Source organism: Felis catus, chromosome C1 (assembly GCF_018350175.1).
Source record: "Felis catus isolate Fca126 chromosome C1, F.catus_Fca126_mat1.0, whole genome shotgun sequence".
Classification (NCBI taxonomy): Eukaryota; Metazoa; Chordata; class Mammalia; order Carnivora; family Felidae; genus Felis; species Felis catus.
In genome coordinates, this window is record NC_058375.1 from 11,069,731 (window position 1) to 11,093,003 (window position 23,273).

Here is a 23,273-nt window from a genome sequence, read left to right on the forward strand (position 1 = left end):
TTGCCGGCACGGCCTGGCATTGATCCGGCTGTAGAGCCCCAAAGTCAGCGTCCGCCCTGAGCAGACACTCAACGCATAGCAGCTGTTCTTATGCCCCCGATCAGAAATGTCCCCGGGGTCCTGACCCAGAACGTGGCCCCGGTTTAAGCCAAATGTAATACAGAACTTACCCATTAAACCTCAGTCACGAGGAACGTGCTGTTTACCAGAGAGGTGGGATGGGGGCGGGAGGAGGGGGTTAGCAACCCAGGCTTTGATCAGGATCCCAGCTCTGCCACTTGCATACTTTTGTGCGCTCTTGAGCGAGCCACCGGACCCCTCAGAACCTCTGTTTCCTCATCTACAGAATGGGGCCAATGGCAGCAATGACCTTGCAGGCTCATCTTGAGGGTTGAGATGATTATAATCGTACAACTAGCACAGCACCCATTCCCGGTGAGCACGGAATGAATCTCTGCCACGCGTGTCCCAGAGAGATGGCGCATTTATCTCACCACCCCCAAGAATGCTACATTGAGTGAGACCTCCAAGGCTTAAAATCCTTTCTGGGACAAGGCCGAGTATAAATACATTAAATTTAGAGGATCTACACAGAATCCTGGGGTTTTGAGCCCTCAGGCAGCCCTAAATATGCACCCCAGGAAGATCAACAGAATCCCTCAGGCCGCAGGAGCCACGATGTCACATCCATCACCTTTGGCTTTGAAGATGGGGGACAGATTTTTCTGCTACTGGACAGCTGCCTTATCCCCCTTAGATCATTAAAGTGTGTTTGCTCATGGACCGTACCAGGGTCCTGTGGCAGCACCGAGGAGGGGCTCCTGACCCGGAAGGTGTTGACCTGATCAAGTTTTCAACGTGGGCTCCAAGGACCCCCCAGTACTTCAAACCCTGTGGGGAGCAGACCAAGCATGCAGATCCCTGGGCCTCACCCAGGCCCAAGGACTCATACTTAAGGTTGACAGTTGGGGCGCCTGGGTGGCTCAGTTGGTTAAGTGTCAGCTTCACCTCAGGTCATGATCTCACGGTTCGTGAGTTCGAGCCCCGCGTCGGGCTCTGTGCTGACAGCTCAGAGCCTGGAGCCTGCTTCGGATTCTGTGTCTCCCTCTCTCTCTCTGCCCCTCTGCCGCTCATGCTCTGTCTCTCTTTGTCTCTCAAAAATAAATTAAAAAGTTAAAAAAATTTTTTAAAAGATTGACAGATAAAATACAGGACACCCAGCTAAATCTGAACTGCAGATAAACACCAAATAATTGTTTAGTATAAGTATGTCCCAAATATTGCAAAAGGCCACTTATGCTTTAAAAAAAATTATGGTTGTTTATCTGAAATTCAGAGTTAATTGGACACACTATTTTATTTAGGTTTTAAAAATTTTTTTTTAACATTTACTTATTTTTGAGACAGAGAGAGACCGAGCACGAATGGGGGGAGGGTCAGAGAGAGAGGGAGACACAGAATCTGAAACAGGCTCCAGGCTCTGAGCTGTCAGCACAGAGCCCGATGCGGGGCCGGAACTCACGGACCGCGAGACCGTGACCTGAGCCGAAGTCGGATGCTTAACTGACCGAGCCTCCCAGGCACCCCTAGATTTTTTAAATCTATATATTTATGTTAAATCTGGCAACCCTCCCCAACCTCCCTGGGAACGGGGTGTGCACGGGGGAATATGCGTTCTCACAAGCTCCCTGGTGATTCCGACATGCCCCCAACACAAGGAAAACCTAAATTTGGAACTCCTCCTCTAAAGCATTTACGGATTGTTTCAGGAACCAAAGAAAACAGAGTCTCAAACGCCAAGCCTATAAACCCAAGTCTGTGAAGCGTGAGTCAATGTTTATCAAACACGTGTGATTGATTATAAGAATGTATTTGGAACGTCCGATAAAATGACAAGTTCCCAGGCCCCCTGCCTGGGAGATTCTCATTCTGTGGCTTGCCAGTAGGGGACAGGGGGACAGACGACATCTGCCTGTTTTCACACAAAGGTATTTATGGAAATGTTATTTATAGGGACACGAAAATTGAAAGCTAGCTATCCATCAAAAGGGGACGTCATTTTAAAAAGTACAAGGAGTTCTTCGTATATGGAAAACTGTGTCGCTTTTTTTTTTTAGACACTTTTTTATTTTTGAGAGTGTGCAAGCTGGGGAGGGGCAGAGAGAGGAGAGAGAGGGGATCCCGAGCAGGCTCCGCAAGGTCAGCGTGGAGCCCTGTGTTCCACGAACTCACGAACCGCGAGGTTATATGACCTGAGCCGAAATCGAGAGTGGGGCACTTAACTGACGGAGCCCCCCGGGTGCCCCTGTGCCGCTTTTTAAAAACCGGATAGACTGACAGGCAAGAAAGCCGCAGGTGTTTAAAGGATGTAACTTGATCGACTTTGACTTAGGCGTGTGCCAGACGGACCATCATCAAGGCAGTGAGCAAACTCATCACCCCCAAAGGGTTCCTCGGGACCACGTTTGCTTGCCTGCTTTTAACAGCTTCCTCGAATATAACTTGCACCCCACACACCTCACCCGTTTGTACATGTGCCGTTCGGTGTTTGCACGTTTACGGGGTTCCGTAGCCATCACTACTACCCGCTTCCAGAACCTTTCCATCCATTTCTATCACCCTCCCCCACACCTTGGAGGCACTTCGTTATTTTTGTTCGTTTTTCACTTTTAGATTTTAAAATGGTGGCAAAATACCGAAAACATTTACCGTCTGAACCTCTTGTGAGCATATAGTTCCTCACACTGCTGTGCAGCCATCTCCGGAACGTTCTCCCTCTTCCCAATCCGAAACCCTGTGCCCGTTACGTGAAAGCTCCCTCCCTCTTCCTTGCTCCCCCAGCCGCCACTCTTTCTGTCTCTATGAACTTGACCGCTCCAGGCCCCTCACAGAAGTGGAATCTCACAGTGTTTGTCCGTTGGTGACCATCTCCCTTCACTTACAGAGTGTAATGTCCTCACGGTCCGTCCGTGTTGTAGCAAGTGTCAGAACTCTCCTCTTTTTTTTTTTTTAATTTCTTCATGTTTATTTATTTTTGAGAGAGAGAGAGGATGGGGGAGGGGCAGAGAGAGGGAGACACAGAATCCGAAGCAGGCTCCAGGCTCTGAGCCGTCAGCACAGAGCCCGACGTGGGGCTTGAACCCACGAACCATCAAGATCGTGACCTGAGCCGAAGTTGGACCCTTAACCGACTGAGCCACACAGGTGCCCTGCATTGTTAACATTTTCTCCAGAAGCTTCTTCAGTGTGGACAGTTGACAACACAAAACAGATCAAGCTCTGATTTACAGTGTTTGCTATTTCTGTGGTGTAAATACTCCCACCATGGCCAATCTCAAGAGACCAGGGAAACATCGCTGAATCCAGAGATACAGGGAGACGTGAGGTAGCACGCACATGTAGGGTTAAATCACCTCAAGAGCATGGAGAGGGGTAAAATAATGTAATATAATTCGGAAGGGTGAGTGTTAACTATGTTACTTTTGTTTCTACTATCGTTTAATTGTAAGTTCATATAATTTAATTTTTATTAATGGCTTCTTATCAACCAGCTCACAAAATTCCTGGGCATTTAATACCTGGCTCTCATGGGGGCACCAGGGTGGCTCAGTTAGTTAAGCATCCGATGTCGGCTCAGGACATGATCTCACGGTCCGTGAGTTCGAGCCCCGTGTCGGGCTCTGTGCTGACAGCCCAGAGCCTGGAGCCTTGGAATCCCGATTCCAAGCAGCGCGTGCAACATCTCATGGTTTTCACACCGTCTCTTCCTTTCTTTTTTGGAACTTAGAAAATTTCCTGTTCCCTGTTAACCAATCATCTAAGACCCTTCTGTGAGTATGGAAAGCAGTTATAAAAAAAAATCATGACTTCAAACAAGCTCGAAGCTCTAAGAGCCCAGTGTTAGAGTCAAACAGCATCATCGCTTCCCGGCTGGGGGACCTTGGGCGAGTCACCTACCCTCTCTGAGCTTCAGTTTCTTAATCCACAACATGGGGGCAAAAATGCCTCCCCCACCTCTGGGATCGTTCTGGCAATTAGATGAGAGCACAACACAGTCTCTGGCACCCGGGTGCCTTCCTGACGTGGTGGCTCATCGCCGGAGAAACATCGGCAATTACGAACAGCAGAGCACGTGACCGGCTCTCCAAGGGCAAAGTCGGCTTCACCGTCGGCCCAGCCTCCGGGGCGTCCTGGCAGCGTGTGTGGGTCTTGGAGGCACCCAATATGCAAACTCCCTTGGTTATCTTAGGGTGTCCCATTCAACCTGCACCCCTTACAGGGCTAGAAGCACACGCTGGAAAGATAACATAAAGAACAAGTAGATAATCTGAAAAATTGGGTTATGTTTTCTTGAGTAAATTATTGACGGGTGTTTGTTCAAGCTGATACAAATTCAGTAGCGGGTGTGGCCTGGCTAATCCAGGTGGTTGACAACCTGCTATTTTAAAGACAGTGCGGAAGAAATCAGGAGTGTAACATATGCTCCCTCAAAAACAACAAAAAACATGCAACATACCATATGGTCAGAGAAAAGGGAAAAGGGAAAGAAAACAGGCATTAGCGTGTATTTTTAAACTCAAGTTTCTAAAAACAGACTTGTTGATAACTGACCTTGACCCCAAGCTCGGGGTACATTCTAATGTGAGCACAGCCCAGAACTAGCTTTTAACGTGAGTCCTTTTCTTGTGTTTGCTTTACCCCTGCCTGTTTCCTTATGTACTGGCAGTGATTTCTGAGAAAACCTTGACCTTGCTTATTATAGAGCCAGCATGCAAACCAGAGAAAATCAACTTTTACCTTCCAACTAAAGCCACCCTCAACCAACAAGTTTGAGAAAGAAAACAAAAAGCCTTAATAGTTTTATTTTTAATTTTATTTTTGAATCCGAAAAGCCAAATGGAGCCTTTCGTGCATGTGTATGTCCCTGGCTCCTTCCCCCTTAGGGACCCTATCATTAGGGCTCTGGGCTGCAAGTGACAGAAACCAGCTCTAGGCGGCCTCACCGGGGCTGAGCAGCTCAGGGTACCGCCCCAGCCAGGGCTCAAAGCCAGCTCCCCACGTGCAACTCCACGTTCACAGCAGCCATCATCACTGTAGCCAGCGACGATGGGAACCCAAGTGCCCCCAAATGGCTACACAAAATGTGAATTCTGACACCTGCTACAACGCGCGTGAACCTTGAGGACACAATGCTCGGTGAAATCAGCCAGTCGCCCAAAGACAAAGGCGGTACAGTTCCCACTTGCCTGAGGTCCCTAGAGGAGTCAAATTCACAGAGACAGAAAGCGGAATGGTGGGTGCCAGGGGCTGGGGGAGGGGGAAGGGGGTGGTGGTGTTTAATGGGGACAGAGTTTCCGTTCTGTAAGATGGAAACCTTCTGAAGATGTCTCTCCCGGCAACGTGAGTGTCCTTGGCACTCCCGACCTGTACGCTTAAAAATGGTTAAGATGCAAATGTGGCGTTACGTGTGATTTACCACGATTAAAGCAACAGCGGCTTCTAGCTCTCCAGGCCTCGGCCCCGCTCCCTCAGGCAGGCTACATTGTCAAGTCCGCAGACCACTCCAGACCCTGGTGTCCCGCCACGGGCTCCCTGGGTCCCTTTGGCTCTGATTGGATCACACGCCTCACGGCCCAACCAATCACTGAGGCCGGGGAATGTGATTGGCTGAGTGCTTAGCCCCACCCACAAGTTGCTCAGCGATTGGGCGGGGGATTCCCCAGACGCTCCAAAAGACCTGAGTGGGGTCTGGGCTGCCCCCTCGGGAAGTGGATGGTATTGGACGTGCCGGACGGGCTCACTCCCGATGGCACCCTTGCCATTAGTTAGCGGTGAGCGTATGACCTGAGGATCCCAGCACAAAAGGGGAGTTCTTCCACGCCTCCCGGCAACCTCCAGATTTGTTTTCTAGCAGGCTGGGGTAAAGCACGTTAGAATTTACCCCTTCTCACCTTTGGCCCATGGGCCAGTGAATATTTATTTAACTGGTGGGAAAATGTTATAGGAATAATTGAGGCAAGACAGACCCTCCGAGGTGGGGAGGAGACAGGATGGATGGGGAACTTAGTGCAGGGCAGGAGCGGGACACCCTGGCCCTGGGGAATAACGAAAGGAAGAAAACACAGGTGGAGAGGCTGAGATGTTGACACTGGAGAGAAATTGGAAAAGTGCGTGGAAGAAACAGAGCCCTGGAACACTGCCAAGTCTGTTCCTGAAGCAGGTTTAAAGTGGGCCAGTGTCATTATGAATGATGGGCCAGATGTCCCCAGGCAGTTGGAGCTCGGAGCTTGATTTCCCTGAACGCTGTCCTCACGGACTCCAAGACAGAGTCTTCAGAGAGAACGCACAGGATCTTTGACTTGCTGGGGAAAGTCTAGAGCCTGAATGAATGGAGAATCTTCCTCTTAAATCTAACTGAAGCTGTAGGAAGTTCTATGAGTAGGTGCTCGTATTTGGAAGTGTCTCTCTCTCACTGTGTGTCTCTGAGTTCATATTCTCTCCCGTCTACAGGAGACACATGAGCCCCAGGCAGGGGGGAATAGATGTGTGGCCCTACATAGTGGCAAACCTTTGAACTCAGTGTGTTTTTTTTCCGCCAAGAGAATTGGAGTGGGGGAGGTGAGACAGAGACAGGGGTCATCAGACCTCATTCCCAATTCCCTCCCCACCACTACCTGAGCCTGGGTAAATTCATTAACCTCACCATGCCTCGTTTGTAATATAGGAGTCTTTTTGTAATATAGGAGTTCTGCTCGGCAGGACTATCATGAGAAATAGATAAGGAAGGAACAATAAATGATAGCACACCCCAATGTTACGGTTGAACCACCAGGCCCAGGGAGAAACCACCACTGAAGCGTTAAACCCAGGCAGAAGCCAGGTGTCAGCATCCCTCAGCACGTGTCTGTCCACGATTAGACGGGGTTGGGTGTGCTTCCCATATAAAGTAGGCGCAGGCCTCTTCCAAGGGTCAGATGATGAAACAATCCCTCAGTAGACGTTTATGGGGCATTTCCCAAGAGTCGGGTGTGGTACATGTTGAGGATCAAAGGTTAACGAGACAGGCGAGGTCCCTGCTGTCCCAGAGCTCTTGGCTTCAGAGGGGCAGATGGCATTAGAAGTGCCCAACAGATGCAGAGTGTGGATGAAAGGAGAGCAGGCTGGGGGTCCTGAAGAGCCCGGTGTGAATCTCAGGGATTCGTTCATTCATTCTTTCAACCAGTATTGGAGGGCCTGCTCTGTATGTGCCGGGCATTATTCTAGTTGCTGGGGACACAGGGTGAGCAAGATAGACAGAAAGCCCTTATCCTCTTGGAGGTGACGTTCTGCCAGCTCAGAGGCTCACCAGCAAATCTAGGATCTTGGAAAGTCACAAGGTCTCGCTCAGCCTCAGTCTCGTGACAGAGTGTTGGGTGTATCGAACAGGGTGATGCCTGTGACCCTCTCGGCCGCATGAAGGCTGTCCCCAGGAACTGGTGGTGTGATGGTGCAATGTGACCCACGGTGGGGCCTGCCATCCCAAACTTGGGGATGGTCTGGCGGGGGACGGAGGGGGCTTCCTTGGGGAAGTGACTTAGAAGCTGAGCCCTAGGGCAGCAATTATATGGCTGGGACAAAGGTGGAGACCACCCCAGCTGATCGGACCCTCCTCCGACTCTCTTCTCTGCCCCTGCAGGTCTCCTCCCCATGGATGAGTGGCCCGGTACCTTGGCCAAGACCACAGCCACCTGCGGCCACACAGAAGTCGCAACAGTCCCCCCCACCTCTGCAGATGCCCTTCCCCCTGGGGATCCGGCCAGCACCAGTGCAGAGGAGCTGGTCCCAGGGGCTTCCCAGGCCCACCATGGTCCCTCCTGCCTGTCACAAGCGGCCCATGAGCGCCAGCGGGAAGATGTTCTCCTTTGTGATGGATGGCATCCACAGGCCTCCCATCATCAAGCAAGGTATTCGCTCGTGCTTCCAGTGGTGGTTTTGGGGATGGCCTTATAGCCACGCAGGTGGGTCTTGGTTTTTGCTTATTTTTTCCGATTCTGAAAGTAGAACACAGTCAATTATGGAAAACTCGGGGATAAACAGAAAGTAAGAAAACAGTTAAAGATCCTTTGTCACCCTCACCACCCAGCACCCCCTGTTGACTTTCTGGGGCCTGACCCTCCAGACTTTGTGCTCTGCACAAATGCACACATCGGTACCCCCGTGGCGAGCGTGCGGGCGTGTGTGTGTGTGTGTGTGTGTGTGTGTGTGTGTGTGTGTCTGAATACATAGCAGGCTGTAAACTCACAACTTTGACTCAGATGTGCAGAAACATGGGCAGCCGAAATGCCCCTCACCCACAACAGCCTTAGGAGCTTTTAAATATTTTATTACCATTTCACAGATGACAGGAGGCTGAGGCTCATTGAGGAAAATTACATCCCAGACGTGACATATTCAATCTAGTCTGATCTAACATTTTTCAGTCCGATTTAAGGCTAGTTATCTCGGTGACTATCATTCACAGCCTGGTCGCTTTGGGGACCAATCTCCACAGTTTCCTTCCCTCACCCTCTTCCCCTGAAGGCTTCATGACATTTGGGGAGGGGACTTCCTATCTGTCACTATCCTCTGGGTCCCCAGGTCTCTCTGTGGCTCCACACCCTCGCCTGGTGTCACTCAAGACCATTCACCTGATCACCTCCCTCAGCCATTCAAATAATAGTTATTGTTGTGAAATATACAAACTGAGGAGTAAATGAAATGCAGTTATATTCACCATTATCGTCATCATCATCATCATCAAATGAACCCTTGTGGACCATCAACATCAAATGAAGTTGAGAAATTACTCAGCCATTTCCCCCTTTCATTTTCATATGAAAATCTTCAAACATACTGCAAAGTAAAAAGAATTTTACAGAGACCCTCCCACCTAATTCCACCATTAACATTTTGCTATACTCTCTACTGCGTATCTTTCTATCCATCCCTCTATTCATCCATTAATCCATCTTTCATGCATTCCAAAATAAATTTCACACATCTGTAGCCTTCTTCCTAAATATTTTAGTATATACACCATTAATCAGAATTCAACAGTTTTTGTCTTTTTGATGTAAAGTTAACATGCGGTGTATATGTTGTCAATTGCTGCATGACAAATTCTCCCAAAACTTAATGGCCCAAGGGGCTGCCTGGGTGGTTCAATTGGTTAAGCCTCTGATTCTTGATTTCGGCTCAGGTCATGATCTCACGGTCGTGAGATCGAGCCCCATGTTGGGCTCTACGCGGAGCGTGGAGCCTGCTTAAGATTCTCTCCCTCCCTCTCCCTCTACCCCTCCCCTGCTTGCACACATGCTCTCTCGCTCGCTCTCAAAAAAACAAAAAAACAGAAACAAAACACTGTAGTGGCCTAAAGCAAAAGAAAACAAAAAAAACCCAAACTAAAACAAAAACAAAAAACCCAAACGTGGGTTTTTTATCTGATACTCTTTTTGTGGGTCAGGAATTTGGGAGCAGCTTAGCAGGGTGGCTGTAGCTCAGGGTCTCTCATAAGACTGCAGGTAAGCTGTCAGCCAGGGCTGCAGTCATCTGAAGGTTTGACTGGGGCTGGAGAATCTGCTTCCAGGATGGCGCACTCACATAGCTATTGGCAGGAGGCCCCAGTTCCTCACCACATGGACCTATCCAGAGAACTGCTGGAATGTCCTCCTGAAATGGCAGTTGGCTCTTCCTGAAAAGGTGGCCCAAGAGAGCAAGATGGAAACCACAACATCTCTTAGGACCAAGCCTCAGAAGCCACTATGTCATTTTTGCAATACCCTACTGGTTACACAGGCCAGCTCTATCTAGTGTGGATACGACTCCCCATGGGCCTGAATACCAGGAGGTGAGAACTCCTGGCAGCCCTGTCTTGGAGACTGGCTACCACAATCTGTCCTCTGGTCCTCAATGATTCACCACCTCTCACTTGCACAACTCCCTCACCCTCTCCCAAGCGCCAACCCCCCCCCCCCCAGGGTCTCATCCCATTCCAGCATCAGTCTAAATTCCAGAAGCTCATCATCTAAATCAAGTCCAGGTACAGGTGGAGCTCACTGGGTGTAGTTCCTTAAGCTCAGGTTCTTACATACCATTCCCAGCAATCTGAAGACTGTGACCTGAAGACATGGGTTGTCTGTCCCTCATATACCCAACATAGTCTGGTGGGACAGAGTTTATGGACATGCCTTCTTTTCAAAAGGGGAAAAACAAGAAACACACAGGAGTCCTTGGCCCAAAGCAGTTCTGAAATCCAGCCAGGAAAATGTTGGAAGTTCCTTTATTAGGACTTAGACCTATTCTTGCCCAGAAATGACCCTTCATGGCTCTTGCCTCTGCCCTCTGGTTCCTTGGTTCGGCCCTCTGAGTCCTCCTGCCTTTTCCATGAGAGGTATCACATTTGCAGCTGTGCAATTTTATAGTCTGCTACCTGCCTATAGACGCGTGGGGGTCACAGGCTTCTCTTGCTTTTGCGGGTCTCCATCTCCGTCAGTCCACACTGGTAGTGTTCCTTCTTGGGGTTCACCCTAGTAGGCAAAAGCCTTCTTGACACAAACCCTCCTCTGCCTTGGGCTTCTGCCGAGAATGGGAGGGACAGCCCTTCTTAGAAGCCCTGTGTTTTGCCCGAATCATTCCCTGACACGCCAGCTTGGATCTCTCTGCTTTCTTGACAAAGGATATTACAGTCTTCCACTCAGCTTCATCTTTGGAGCGTGCTTTCCTGAGAGTGCCCTTGATTTGGTCTTTGCCCAACCCACATCTTACATTTCATTTGCCCTCTGGAGAGGGAGGGAATTTTCAAGTCCTATCAAGTCCCAGCTTCTTGTGGTTCAACAGTCCCCCTGTTGGCCTCTCTGCCCTCCTGCAGTTCATGGTAAGTGCCCGGAAGAGGGCAGGTGGCACCTTCCAGCACTCTGCCTGGGCTCCATCACCCAGTTCATTAGGAACATCTTCTACTTTCCGCATCACCACAGGCAATGTGTTCTAAAACTTCTTATAAGGGATCCTTTTAAGAAGAGAGAGAGAGAGAGAAGACACCAGGGATGCCTGCACATGGAGTGAAGGCCATGTGAAGACACAGAATGAAGGTAGCCGTCTACAAGACAAGAAGAGAGGCCTCAGGAGAAACCAACCCTGATGCCACCTTGATCTTGGACTTCCAGCCTCCAGACTATGAGAAATATAATTCCACTGTTTAAGCTGCCCAGTCTGTGCTCTTTTGTTATGGCAGCTGAGCTGATGATTGCAAAGTCCATCCACTATGGGAGAGGACAATCCAAAGATGTGAATACCAGGAGATAAGAACCATTGGCGCCATCTTGGAGGCTGGCCACCACACAGCAAAAAGCACCCAGTCTAAATCCTAAAGACACCCACATGCTGATAATTAAGGCACCCACATGCTGTCCCTGGTGAGGACTGATAATTATCTGACAAGCACCAGGAGACCCAGATGGCTGTTAAAATATTGAAGCAACTTCTCTTCCATTTGGCAAATAGCCACCGCTTAAAACTTCTTAAAGTGTCTCTGTCCCCCATCCCTGCCATCCCACTGTCCCAGCCATCCCATTCCTCCTTTGGGGCTCTCCCCACTGGGACCTCCAAATGATCCAGCAACTAGAGGGTTTGTTTTGAACGGAGTTAAACCAGTTGGGTCGTACATGGCCCTTGGGGTCTCTCCTTGATAGGTATTAGGAGCCAGTAAAGACATTTGAGGGGCGCCTGGGTGGCGCAGTCAGTTAAGCGTCCGACTTCAGCCAGGTCACAATCTCGCGGTCCGTGAGTTCGAGCCCCGCGTCAGGTTCTGGGCTGATGGCTCGGAGCCTGGAGCCTGTTACCAAATCTGTGTCTCCCTCTCTCTTTGCCCCTCCCCCGTTCATGCTCTGTCTCTCTCTGTCCCAAAAATAAAAAACGTTGAAAAAAATAAATAAATAAAATAAAAAAAGACATTTGAGACGGGTGACAGGAAACCACTCCAGCACCTCCCTGCCTGGGTGCAAGGAAAGCAAGTCTCAGATAAATTCGACCCCGTGCAGACTTCCAGTAAACATAGCAAAGGGATGTCAAACATCATTCAGCCTATCCTGTAGGTTTGATGAAGTCTGGACTCTGTCCTTTAAGGGCTCCGACCATCACCTAGTAGAAGAGCTCATTCAAGGCCGCCATGACAGGGGCACAGAGGCATCCGAAGTTACTCCCAGAGATGGCATTAGACAGCAGAGATCTAAACCAGGACTGGACACGGGACCCTCCCTGAGTGGGGGCACAAGGACAGGGCTCCCCAGTACTTCAGCCGACCGGCAGGCATACCTTCCTGCATTTGCCCTTTGGGAGCCTGTTTCTAACATAAAGCATACAAGAGTAATAGGCCACCCTTTTTACCAACTAAAAACCTATTTCTGGCCTCTGGTTTGCTAATTAGGAAAGCCTCCGGTGTCGCCTGCCTCTGGACTGTGGCCTGTGCAGTGTAATGCTGCCCGGCCACCCCAAGCGTGGGGACTCCTGATTGGGGCAACTGACTACCCCTAGGCTGAAAAGTAAACAACTTGCACATATATAGCATCAAACAGGGAGTCTGCTGAATATTGAAAAACTAAGCCACAGGCCTTGTGACCATCAGTAATGTGACACAGGGGCCTCCAGAATCCGGCTGGATGTTATACTCAAAGCCTTTGCCGTAGAATTAGTGTGTGTATGTGTGTGTGTGTGTGTGTGTGTGTGTGTGTGTGTGTGTGTGTATGTATCTCGCTTCTCCTGTATTCCTTTAAAAAAAAAAAAAACAAAACCCAGTTATAGATGTTGGCAGGAAAGGAGAGATCAAGTGAAGAAGGAGAACAAAAGGGAGAATGTTCCAGTCAAGTGCTTTCAGATATGATAGCCACCAGCCACACGTGGATTGAGCTAACGTGGCTAATGTGACTGAGGAACTATATGTTTAATTTCCACTAATTTAAATTGCAAAACCGACACCTGATTCAGTTTTTGGAAGGTTTTAAGTACGCCTGGAACATCTTGAAGTATGCAAATCTGCTTCCACTGCAAGTTTTTGTGAAGCCCAAATACACATCAAGTCTTCCCATTGAATATTTAGCTTCCGAGTTAAGATGCAGTGGATTTCAAAGGTGCCCCAAAGAAACAGAGGGTAAAATGTCTCTATCTTTTTGGTCTTGATTATGTGTTGAAATGATAGTGGGTTTTTTCCTAACGTATGGGGTTAAATGTATTGTCAAAATTAATTTCATCGTTTTACCCTTTTAATGGAATTAATACCAGAAAATTTTAAACTGCCTTATATGTATAGCTCGCATTATTTTTCTATCAGACAGCACTGCACTAGACAGTTAAGTTAGGATCCAGCTGCTCAGGGCCCAAGAGGGTGGGGGTGGGGGGAGTGAGCTTTGAACACAAATTTTCTAATCATGAACTTGGTTGGGGGATGTTGGGGGGCGGAGAACAGGCAGCTGCTGGAACCAGCGAGCGGCGTTCCCTCCCAAGCCCTGCTCTTGCCCCTTATTGTGTTGGGCACGCGCCCCTCCCCCAGCCCTTCGCGGCAGGGCCTCGCGGAATTCCGCAGGGAGGAAGCCGGAAGTGCTTGACAGAGACGAGGAGCCGCCATCTTGGTGCTTTGGGCCCTGGGCGCGGGGCCTGCGCCGCCCCCCGCGCGGAATGCTGACGGATCGTGGGAGGCACGTTCCCGGGAGTGGTGTGAGCCCAGAGCACCCAGCAGGGCCCCCTCCCTGTCCACAGAGCGGCAGGCCCCCACCATGGTGACAGGAAACCAAGTAAGTGGGTGGGGAGCTTGCTTTTCTCGACTATTTCTAGGGAGACCAACTCGTCCCGGTTCGTCTGGGTCTTTCCCGGCCTTGGTGCTGAAAGTCCCGCCGTCCCAGGAAGCCCCGCAGCCCCTGGCCAGCCAGGGCAGCTGGTCTCTTTACCGGTTTCATCAGGCAGCTGCTAAACCTCCGTCTCGTGACTCCTCCAATCCAGTCCTTGGCAATCACTTGCCAAGGAGACTCCGTGCGGAACGGCTCCTCGGTGACGGGGGGCTGTCACGGTGAACCAGCTCCCAAAATCCTCGTTCACGGCCTCGTTGCCACGTTCGCCACTCCGCAGTGTGCTGGTCCTGGAACCAGACCGGCGGGGTCGGACCCGACTGCCCCTTGGCCGGATGCGTGGCCTCAGTCTCTCCGCACCTGGGCTTCTCAACCAGGGGCGGCTGAAGCAGCACCTGCCTCGCCGCGTTTTTGTGAGCTCTAGCGTTTGAGTTCTTGGTTATGAGCGGGCCGGGCCCTGAGCTTTTGTTACCCTGCAACGCCTTCCCGGTCCTTAAGTGCACAACAGAATTGAGTCAGGTGCGGGTTCGCACGGGAGCTCCGCCTCCTTCAAGCCCTGTGAGCTTGGGCAGATGATTTCCCTCTCTGTGCCCGTTTACACATCTGTCAGATGGCAGCAGTAAGTTCATCTCAAGGGGCACAGACTGAGACATGGTCCCCAACCTCACGGAACTTACCATTCCGTCGGGGAGACGGACGTTAGCGAGAGGATCGCAGAACAACGTCTATCAAATGGTAACCGCGACAACACCCGACAGCCGAGGTGCCTCGTACCCTGTGAGCTCATAACTACAAGGACCCGACTTCGTTGGGGGATCAGGAGGGTATCCCCGGAAAGGTAGGCGACCTTTACCCCGAAGTGCAAAGGCGAGGGAACAGCATTCCAGGTGGAAGGTGAGTGCCGAGGCTGGAGTGCAAGGAGTCGGTTCGGCGTGGCTGAAGAGTGAGCTCCCAGAGGAGGAACGTGGGGACCCTGTAAAAACAGCACGGGAAGCGACGGCCGGTGTTACCCCGGGACGGGACGCGACCCAAGGTCCAGCTACACCAGGAGGCGTCTGACTTCGGACAGGTTTGCCTCCACAGGAGACCAACTTGAGCACAACTGAGAAAGAAGGCTCCTTCCCTCTTGGAAGAGTTTTGCTTGGCCAATTTGTTTTGTTGCCTATAAGGAACAGATAAGAAATCCAGCCCGCCCCAAGGTGGAACGAGGACATCGCTGGGATCCCAGCCCGTTCTGGGGCAGGAGCCCAGGCCCCCTTCCTTCTGCGCGGCGAGGGATACTGTGGCCGCAGCCGCTCATCCAACGCACAAGGCCATGTGCTCCTCCGGGCCTTTGACTCTGTCCACTCGTGCTTCTGGAGTCCACAGACACGTTCGAGACCCGGGTGGGGCAGAAAATCACTGGCCCTGAAGTGCATGAATACAAAACGCAGAATCAAAGCGAATGGATGATTACATAAAATGCCCACAAACGTGACGGTGTGTACTTCCTTCATGGTCAGTGTTAACATTCATTAACGTTTCGTGACCTTTGGAAACAATTGGTTCAATTTCTCACCTCACGAGAAGCCAAGAATGTGCGGCGATTGCCCAGAAGTCAGTCAGGTGGAGATTTAAAACCCCACTCAAAGCCAAATGATCTCAAAAGCAGAAATCCAGAAGTCTTTTCAAAAGTTTCTACGCTGAAAAAAAATGTAATCGGTGTTCGTGTGAGTGGATTGTGTGCAGAGTGGGACCTCCACGCATAATGATGCCAGGACTCCAGAAAGTCATGAAAAACCCTTGTCATATTGGGGGGCGGGGGATAAGGAAAAATCAGGAAAACCTAAACATCTATAAAATGGATCCTGGTTAAATAAATATGTTTGGCACACTTGTATAATGGACTACAATGCCACCATTAAAAAGAACAGAGTATAGGAGTGCCTGAGTGGCTCAGGCAGTTGAGCATCTGACTTTGGCTCGGGTCACGATCTCATGGGTTGTGAGTTCAAGCCCCAACTCGGGCTGGCTGTTGTCAGTGGGAGCCAGCTTCGGGTCCGCTGTCCCCCCTCTCTCTCTCTCTGCGCCTTCCTTTGCTGGCACTCTCTCTCTCTCTCAAAAAAAAAATAAATAAATAAACATTTAAAAATATAATTAAAAAAACACAGTATAAGGGAATTAAAAGGCACAAACTCCTAGTTATATTAAAAAAAAGAAAAAGGAGGGGCGCCTGGGTGGCGCAGTCGGTTAAGCGTCCGACTTCAGCCAGGTCACGATCTCGCGGTCCGGGAGTTCGAGCCCCGCGTCGGGCTCTGGGCTGATGGCTCGGAGCCTGGAGCCTGTTTCCGATTCTGTGTCTCCCTCTCTCTCTGCCCCTCCCCCGTTCATGCTCTGTCTCTCTCTGTCCCAAAAAAAAAAAAAAAAAAAAAAAAAGTTGAAAAAAAAAAAAAAGAAAAAGGAATGTGTCATAGCTATAGATAGTGACGTGGGAAGATGTTTTTGTTCATTGTAAGGTGAAAAAATGAACCAGATAAAAATCTCTGCAGTAGAAATCCATTCTTTTAAAGATACAATTGCAATAAAAAATAGCTGACATTTAGTGCTGAATGTTAAGGTAATGCTCAGGGGTAGGAAACTTTCTCTGTAAAGAGAAACTTTTCCTGTTAATATTTGAGACTTTGTGGGCTCTGTGGTTTCTGTCACAGCTACTCCACTCTGCCATTGTGGGTGGAAAGCAGCCATAGACAATATAGAAGTGAATGACTGTAGCTGTTGTTTCAATAAAACTTTATTTACAAAGACAGCTGGACGGCCAGTTTGTCCCTAGGTCCGCGGTTTGCCAGCCCCTGCTGTACATCATTACTTCATTTAATCCTCAAAGTGCCCTTTATAACAGAGACTAACATGTAAGTGATATAACCAAGGCTTGGCGAGAGTAAATGGCCTGCCCCAGGTCATCAGCTCTTACGTGGCTTAGCAGAAAGCCTAGAAAGAGACACACCAAAGCCCACCGGCCTGGTTAACACCGCGACCTGGGATGAGGCAGCTCTTTCCCTTTCTCATACTCCTGTCATGCGTGTTCGCCATTGCCCAGTGAGCGTATACATCGCTTTGTAATTTTCTAGTAACGGGGGAAAAGACTATGAGGTTAGTCTGAAAATAGCCTTCCAGACCTTAGGGACCCTCGCCATGTTAAGGTAACGCTCTCTGTTGATCTTGTGTGTTAGTGTGGACCAACGCTGTGGAACTGTCAGAACCGTCAGTGGCCGAAGGGATTCCCGAGGCAGGACCTTCCGGGGAGATTTATGCGGACCAGGACTCAGACCAGCAGGATAAGGTGAGGGGTCCTGTGCACCTGACTGTTCAGGTAGCTCATGAATCTTCACCGTCTTCAAAAGAGATTGTACCCCCCTCACTTTACCGATGGGGGAGCTGAAGCTCAGAGAGGTTAAGTCACTTGCCCAAGGTCACGCCGTGTGAGGGGCAGAGCTGGCATTCAGCCCTAGGTCGGGTTAACTTGGAAGCTGGTACTCCTGACTCCCACACGGTAGCTGCTTGGTCAGCCACGAGTGGTGGGACACGGGTGGGGAGCACACATCTCCTGGCAGGAAGGTGTGAGCACTGATGCCGAGGCCTGAGCGAAGACGGGTTGGTTAAAGAACCAGAGAGGTTTAGAATGAAATGGGAATGGGGGCCAGAACCGGCGAATTCAAGCCACTCTGGGAAGGAGCCAGGTTGATGTCTCCCTGCATAGACATAACCCTGAAATTATCCTGAAAGAGGCAGTCCTGCATTGTCTTGCTTTCCAGGGCCTGAGCCTGCAGCAATTTGCCAAGTTTGTGAGGAGCAGAACCACTTGGGGTCCTGGTTAGGCGTGGGAATCTGTGACGTCAAGTGGCAGGTGTCTGGGGACCAGACTTTGGAAGCGTTGCAGAGAGGCAAGAAGCCAGGCTCAGATGCTGTCACCAATTGTCTATTGCTGTGTACGAGCCACAACAAAACTTAGTGGCTTAAAACAGTAATGTATTGGGCTCCTTGGCTGGTCTCCCTGAGACCCTTGATCTCACGGTCGTGAGTTCAAGCGCCATGTTGGGTGTGGAGCCTACTCAAACCGCCCCCCCCCACACACACACACACTCACACACACACCAGAAAAACCCAGCAGTTTATTACTTCCCAGCATCTACAGGTTGACCTGGAATGTTCTTCAGCTGGTGTCCCCTGGCTTCGCCCATGCAACTGTAGTCAGCCAGCCCTTGGCCCAGCCAGTGGTCTGGGATGGCCTCTTCTCCACGTCCAGGACCTCAGCCAGCACGCCTGGCATGCTGGGCATCTCTCTGCGCATGGTTTAGTATCCGGGGCTCCTTTACAGCACGGCAGTCCCGGGCTTCCCGGAGGGCCAGAACAGAAGCTCTACGGCCTTTTAAGAACTTGCCTGAAGATTGCCCTCCATCTTTTCGGCCACATTCCCTTGGTCAAAGCAAGACACGGGACCAGCCCACATTCGGGGTAGTAGTTTCTGCTGCTTGCTGGCAGAAGCTGCAAAGCATCTTGTAGCCGGTCTTCAATCCATCCCAGTTTTACCCTGGAAATATTATGCAACCAGATTTATAATTTTTTCTATTTATAAGCCATTTACGCCCTGACTTCCCAGAACTTCTTCAAATGAAAGTGCCAATAAACAAACCAGCTGAAGCAACCAAAACAAAACAAAAAGCATTTATTGACTCATCTTCTTGAAAACTTAAAAGCCTACCAGTTTCAGGCATGGCTAGATGTACAGGAGCTTAAAAGTAAGATCACCAGAACATTCCCTACTACCGATCTCTCCCTTCTGTTTCCCTCGGAGTTTGGCTTTCTAACGGCACGCTGGCTTCATGTGTTGGAAAAGACCAACTCAGGGGGCGCCTGGGTGGCGCAGTCGGTTAAGCGTCCGACTTCAGCCAGGTCACGATCTCGCACTCCGTGAGTTCGAGCCCCGCGACAGGCTCTGGGCTGATGGCTCAGAGGCTGGAGCCTGTTTCCGGTTCTGTGTCTCCCTCTCTCTCTGCCCCTCCCCCGTTCATGCTCTGTCTCTCTCTGTCCCAAAAATAAATAAAAACGTTGAGAAAAAAAAAATTTAAAAGACCAACTCAGGCAAACAAGCCTCTAAGTTTAAAGCTCCTGATCCAAAAGGAGGCAAGATGCTCTCCCTCGGTAACAGGTGCGCCAAGTCCCTGAAAAAGCCCTGATTGGCCAGCTTGGGTCACGTGCACATGGGAGGTGGGACAGGAAGGAGCAGGGCACATGATTGACGGCCCTACCAAGACCACAGGGAAGGGGGCGTGTTTTCTCAAGGAAGTGGGGGGCGGTTCTCACGGGGGGGAGGGGGGGGTCTTGTTCCCAAAGAAAGGCAGAGGCCGCAGAGACACCACACCCTGCAGGCTTCTTGGTGCTCCAGAGCCCAGCACAGGGTCTGGCGCGTAGTAGCTGCTCAATAAATGTTTGTTGCATAAACGATAAGCGCCCGGCTGACCTTAATTGGGTGGAACAGACGTGGCTGCCCAGGTGTTTCATGCCACCCCTTGAAACTTTGCCCCAAGCATTTGCAGGGATTCAGAGAAAGGCCCTTGGCAGCAACTGGCAATGTCAGAGAGGCTTCCTCAAGTCGGAAACCCTGTCCTTCCTTGGGCCAGGGAGCTGGCAGGGCGTGAGGCTGACGAGGTAGCTAGCTCCCCAGGAAATGAGCGGGCCTACAAAAGAGCCACTTCCCCTCTTCCGACCAATGGAAAATCGCGGGAAGAGCAGGGACTATTTAAAAGCGGAAATTCTGCAGCTCCATTTGCAAATACACCTGAGGACTTGTTTTTCGGATTTTCGGACGCTGGCTTGATGACTTCTGGTGAGAAGTTTGGGGCTTATTTTCTTTTCCTTTGGGGGAAAAGCCTAACACGTTCTTTGGCTGCAGAGTCTTGTCTTTCGGAGACGTGGAGAACTGGGGCAATTACACCTGGGGGTAAAGTCAGCTGGGAGTTGTTTCCCCCCCACCCCCCGACCCCAAGTTTACACGAGCCCACACAGAGAAATCACCACTCCTGTCTCCTTTACTTTACAGGCTCGGTTACCTGGAGTACATTTCTCCGTGAATAACGCAGAGAGGCAGGATGTTCCAGAAGGGAGGAGAGGAGAAAGAAATATTTCAGGACGTATTCAATTTTTTAAGTTAAAAAATAGCCCTCATTATAGGCAGCGTGTGGTCAAATAGAATGTCATTTTCCTAACGACCTTTCCTAGGTCCCCACCGTGCTAGCCTGAATATTGTAAACAAAAATATTAGAACTAAAGTCTCCAGCAACAAAAGCTCCCGTGTGGGGTGCTGGTTCTCAACACGAAAGTATAATTGTATGAGAAAGGAAATTTTCAGTGCCTGTGAGGTAGAAACATCTATTACAGGAGTGTGTATACCGGTGTATCCTTTTCACCAAACTCTTGTCTCTGTGAGGTTTTCCACGTTATGAGGATGACTTTGAAAGCCTGCTTTTTCCCTCCCCGCCTGTCCTCACCTTCCCAAAAGAATTACGCCGCGTTTTGCCTACCTTTTTTTTTTTTAAATGGGCCCAGCCTTGCACCCGGACCCACACCTAGTAAACTCCCCATCTGGCCTCCACCCAGGATGAAATCATTCTGCTGCTGGGGAAAGAAATCAGCCGTCTCTCGGATTTTGAACTTGAATCCAAATACAAAGACGTCGTGATAGCGAACCTGCAGAACCAAGTGGCCAACCTGAGTCAGAGGCTGTCGGAGAAAACCTCCTCCAGGCAGAAGGAGAGGGGCACCTCACAGAACTTCCAGGTTTTGGATGAAGACATCGATGCCAAACAGAGAGAGATCGAGAGCTTGAAAAGCCAGGTAGGACTCAGTGACAAGTTGGTGAAGGCCTTAGCATCGGGACACAGGGCGACAGCTCCTGGGTAGAGCCGGGGAGCACGAGGGGAGCCACGCGGATAGACACGAAAGGGGTAGTCCCCGTAGCGTGGTGGGTGTGAGCACAGATCCCAGGAATCGGGGGCCCGGCGCACACAGCCCAGTAGAATCGTGCTAACTTTGTTACGCACCTATAGCGTGCAGACACTCGGCACGAGTGCCGTAGATCCATTGGCTTATTTAAATCGCACTGTCCCCTGACATGTACCATTCTACAGAGGAGGAGACTGAGGCCGGCTCAGAGACCACGGGGAGCTTGTTCCGTTTGCCCAGTAAGTTAGGAGCAGCGGGTGTGTGTCGAATGCAGGTCCGCCCCTTCGGAGACCTCACGCTTTCACTGAGCTTCCTGTTTCTACCCAGATCTTTTGCTTCAGTGACTGGCCCTCACATCCACCCAGCCCCAGCCAGAAAGAGGTGTGGGCAGTCAGCTAGAGAGGAGGAGGAGGAGGAGGAGGAGGAGGAGGAGGAGGAAGAATCCCCAGTCTTCCAAACACCGAAGCCTTCGCCCAACCCCGAAGGCACTTGCTGGCTCACTTGCAGGCAATGCCATCAGACAGAAATTCTCCACCCGGAATTTCTGCACTGTCCAGGATAGTCACATTCTTTTCTCTTGAGACAAGTTAGATTCCCCCCGCCCCGCCCCCCGCCCCCCCCCCCCCAGATTTCTTCAAGTACTTTAAAATTGGCCATTGACCTGGTACATAAATTATGTGTCAACAAAGTTGGTTTAAATTAAAAAAAAATTGGCCACTGATGGATTGTGGTCTCAGTGCATAATGTTGCCTAGAACTAGTCATGCCTGGGGCCTCTTTTCTCTGCTTGCCTGTTCAGGCCTTTCCCTCTGTGACCAGTTCAAGGTGCGTGGCCTCGATCCTAGAAACGGTGCCCTAGAAAAGGACTGAGGTCGTGCGTGGTGAACCTAGGAGATCCTACCAGGAGACTATAAGCTCCGTGAGGGCAGAGAGTGGACCCAGTTACCTTCTAGGGCTCTGTTAGGACCCCGTCTGTTCATTCATTCACTCCTTCCATCAATCATCCACCCGTCCATTCAGTCACATAAGATTTGTTGGGTGACTGCCGTGTGCCCTGCCCTCTTCTGGGCTCTGGGAATTTGGCAGAGAACGAGGCAGGTATGACCTTGGCCTTCCCTTGGTTGTGTTCCCAAGAGGGATCCTAAATAAATACATACATACATAAATACATAAATAATAAATAAATCTATTTAAATTTATTTAAATGAACAAATGACTCCTCAGACGTGTTTTAGGAAAACCAACGAAAGCAGCAGATTCTATAGGATCTCCTACTTGACGGCCGCCTTCACGGGTAGCCGACTCCTGAATGAGCATCTTTTCTTTGCTTAATCTAAACCCAATTTTGCTGTCGGACAGAGTAATTTCCCTTTCAGTTATTCTCCCATTTCAGAGATTTCCTGAGTGCAGGTGGCATGTCTTGCCCAGATCCGTGGACAAGGGGTGAGTTAATCCCCATACAATTTTTTTTTTTTTTAGCCAAACATATTTGACAGATAACATCACGTAATCCTCTCCTATCTCTGAGTGTGTTCAAAGTGGCTAGTGAGATCTGGAAACAAGTTTCTCACGAAGAAAGCATCTGGAAAGAATTACACCAACCCATCGTTCTGTTGCCTCCCCACCCCCCACCCCTTGATCTTTACTGGTAACCGAAAGAGAGTATTTTGTAACAAGGCATATCTGAACTGGAGGCTTCGGTGGGTTCGAAGCCGAATCAAGTTCTGTCGGCTCACGTAGTAGTTTCTTAAATGTTCTACCACCTGCAGAACATTCAGCCAGGAGTAGAAGCCGCATGGGCAGGTCGGTTTATTGTTCGGATTGCTAGGTGCTCCCTGGTCCCCCCGAAAGTGGGTGCATCATGACCTGCTCTGAAAGGTCTCCCATCCACTGCAGTATCACTAGAAAGCACTTGCCTCTGCGTGCCCTTGAACGCCTGTGCTCATTAGCAGGCAAATTACTCTCTCGAAGCTATCCTCCTAACGCTGTTAGCTTTCTTATGACTCACTGCCCATCTTATTACACAGGAGAGCAGACACGAAACTTCTTGGGATGTGTGCCCGTTACAGACAATATGGGTACTCATTTCGGTAGGGAAAGAAACAAAGACGTTTGGAGCCTGGAGTTTTCTCGAAATCTGAACTCCTAAAAACTCTGATGCGTAGTTTGAATTCCATTATATCTGTGGGAAGCAGAAGCACTGGCATCTTTGGGCAGGAGGGCATGTGGTTTCCCCATCCCTTCTGGAAGTTTGTCTCTTTGTGCTGTGCCTCTGGTGTCACGCAGATAAAAGCATGGAAAAACACTCTTAAAAATTATTCCAGGGGCGCCTAGGTGGCGCAGTCGGTTAAGCGTCCGACTTCAGCCAGGTCACGATCTCGCGGTCCGGGAGTTCGAGCCCCGCATCAGGCTCTGGGCTGATGGCTCGGAGCCTGGAGCCTGTTTC

General features: G+C 50.2%; 1 protein-coding gene and 1 long non-coding RNA gene across 17 annotated transcripts in view; one reads left to right on the forward strand and one right to left on the reverse strand.

The window, feature by feature from the left end:
* The window catches only part of FHAD1 (forkhead associated phosphopeptide binding domain 1), a 122,661-nt gene that overhangs the window by 24,242 nt on the left and 75,146 nt on the right, over positions 1-23,273 (forward strand). For 10 of the 16 annotated variants that reach the window (XM_045035121.1, XM_023258154.2, XM_045035122.1 and 7 more), the window contains 3 exons: positions 7,676-7,997; positions 17,060-17,169; positions 20,484-20,720. In XM_045035121.1, the coding sequence (XP_044891056.1) occupies positions 7,676-7,997; positions 17,060-17,169; positions 20,484-20,720 (669 nt within the window). Of the gene's footprint in view, positions 1-7,675; positions 7,998-13,527; positions 13,800-17,059; positions 17,170-20,483; positions 20,721-23,273 lie in introns of those variants that run through there. The other 6 variants (XM_045035124.1, XR_006583930.1, XR_006583937.1 and 3 more) reach the window with 5 other exon arrangements.
* Positions 4,856-14,570, reverse strand: LOC123379479. The gene is made up of 2 exons (XR_006583939.1): positions 13,953-14,570; positions 4,856-8,030 (listed from the first exon to the last, which is right to left on the reverse strand). It is a non-coding gene; the product is annotated as an uncharacterized LOC123379479 (long non-coding RNA).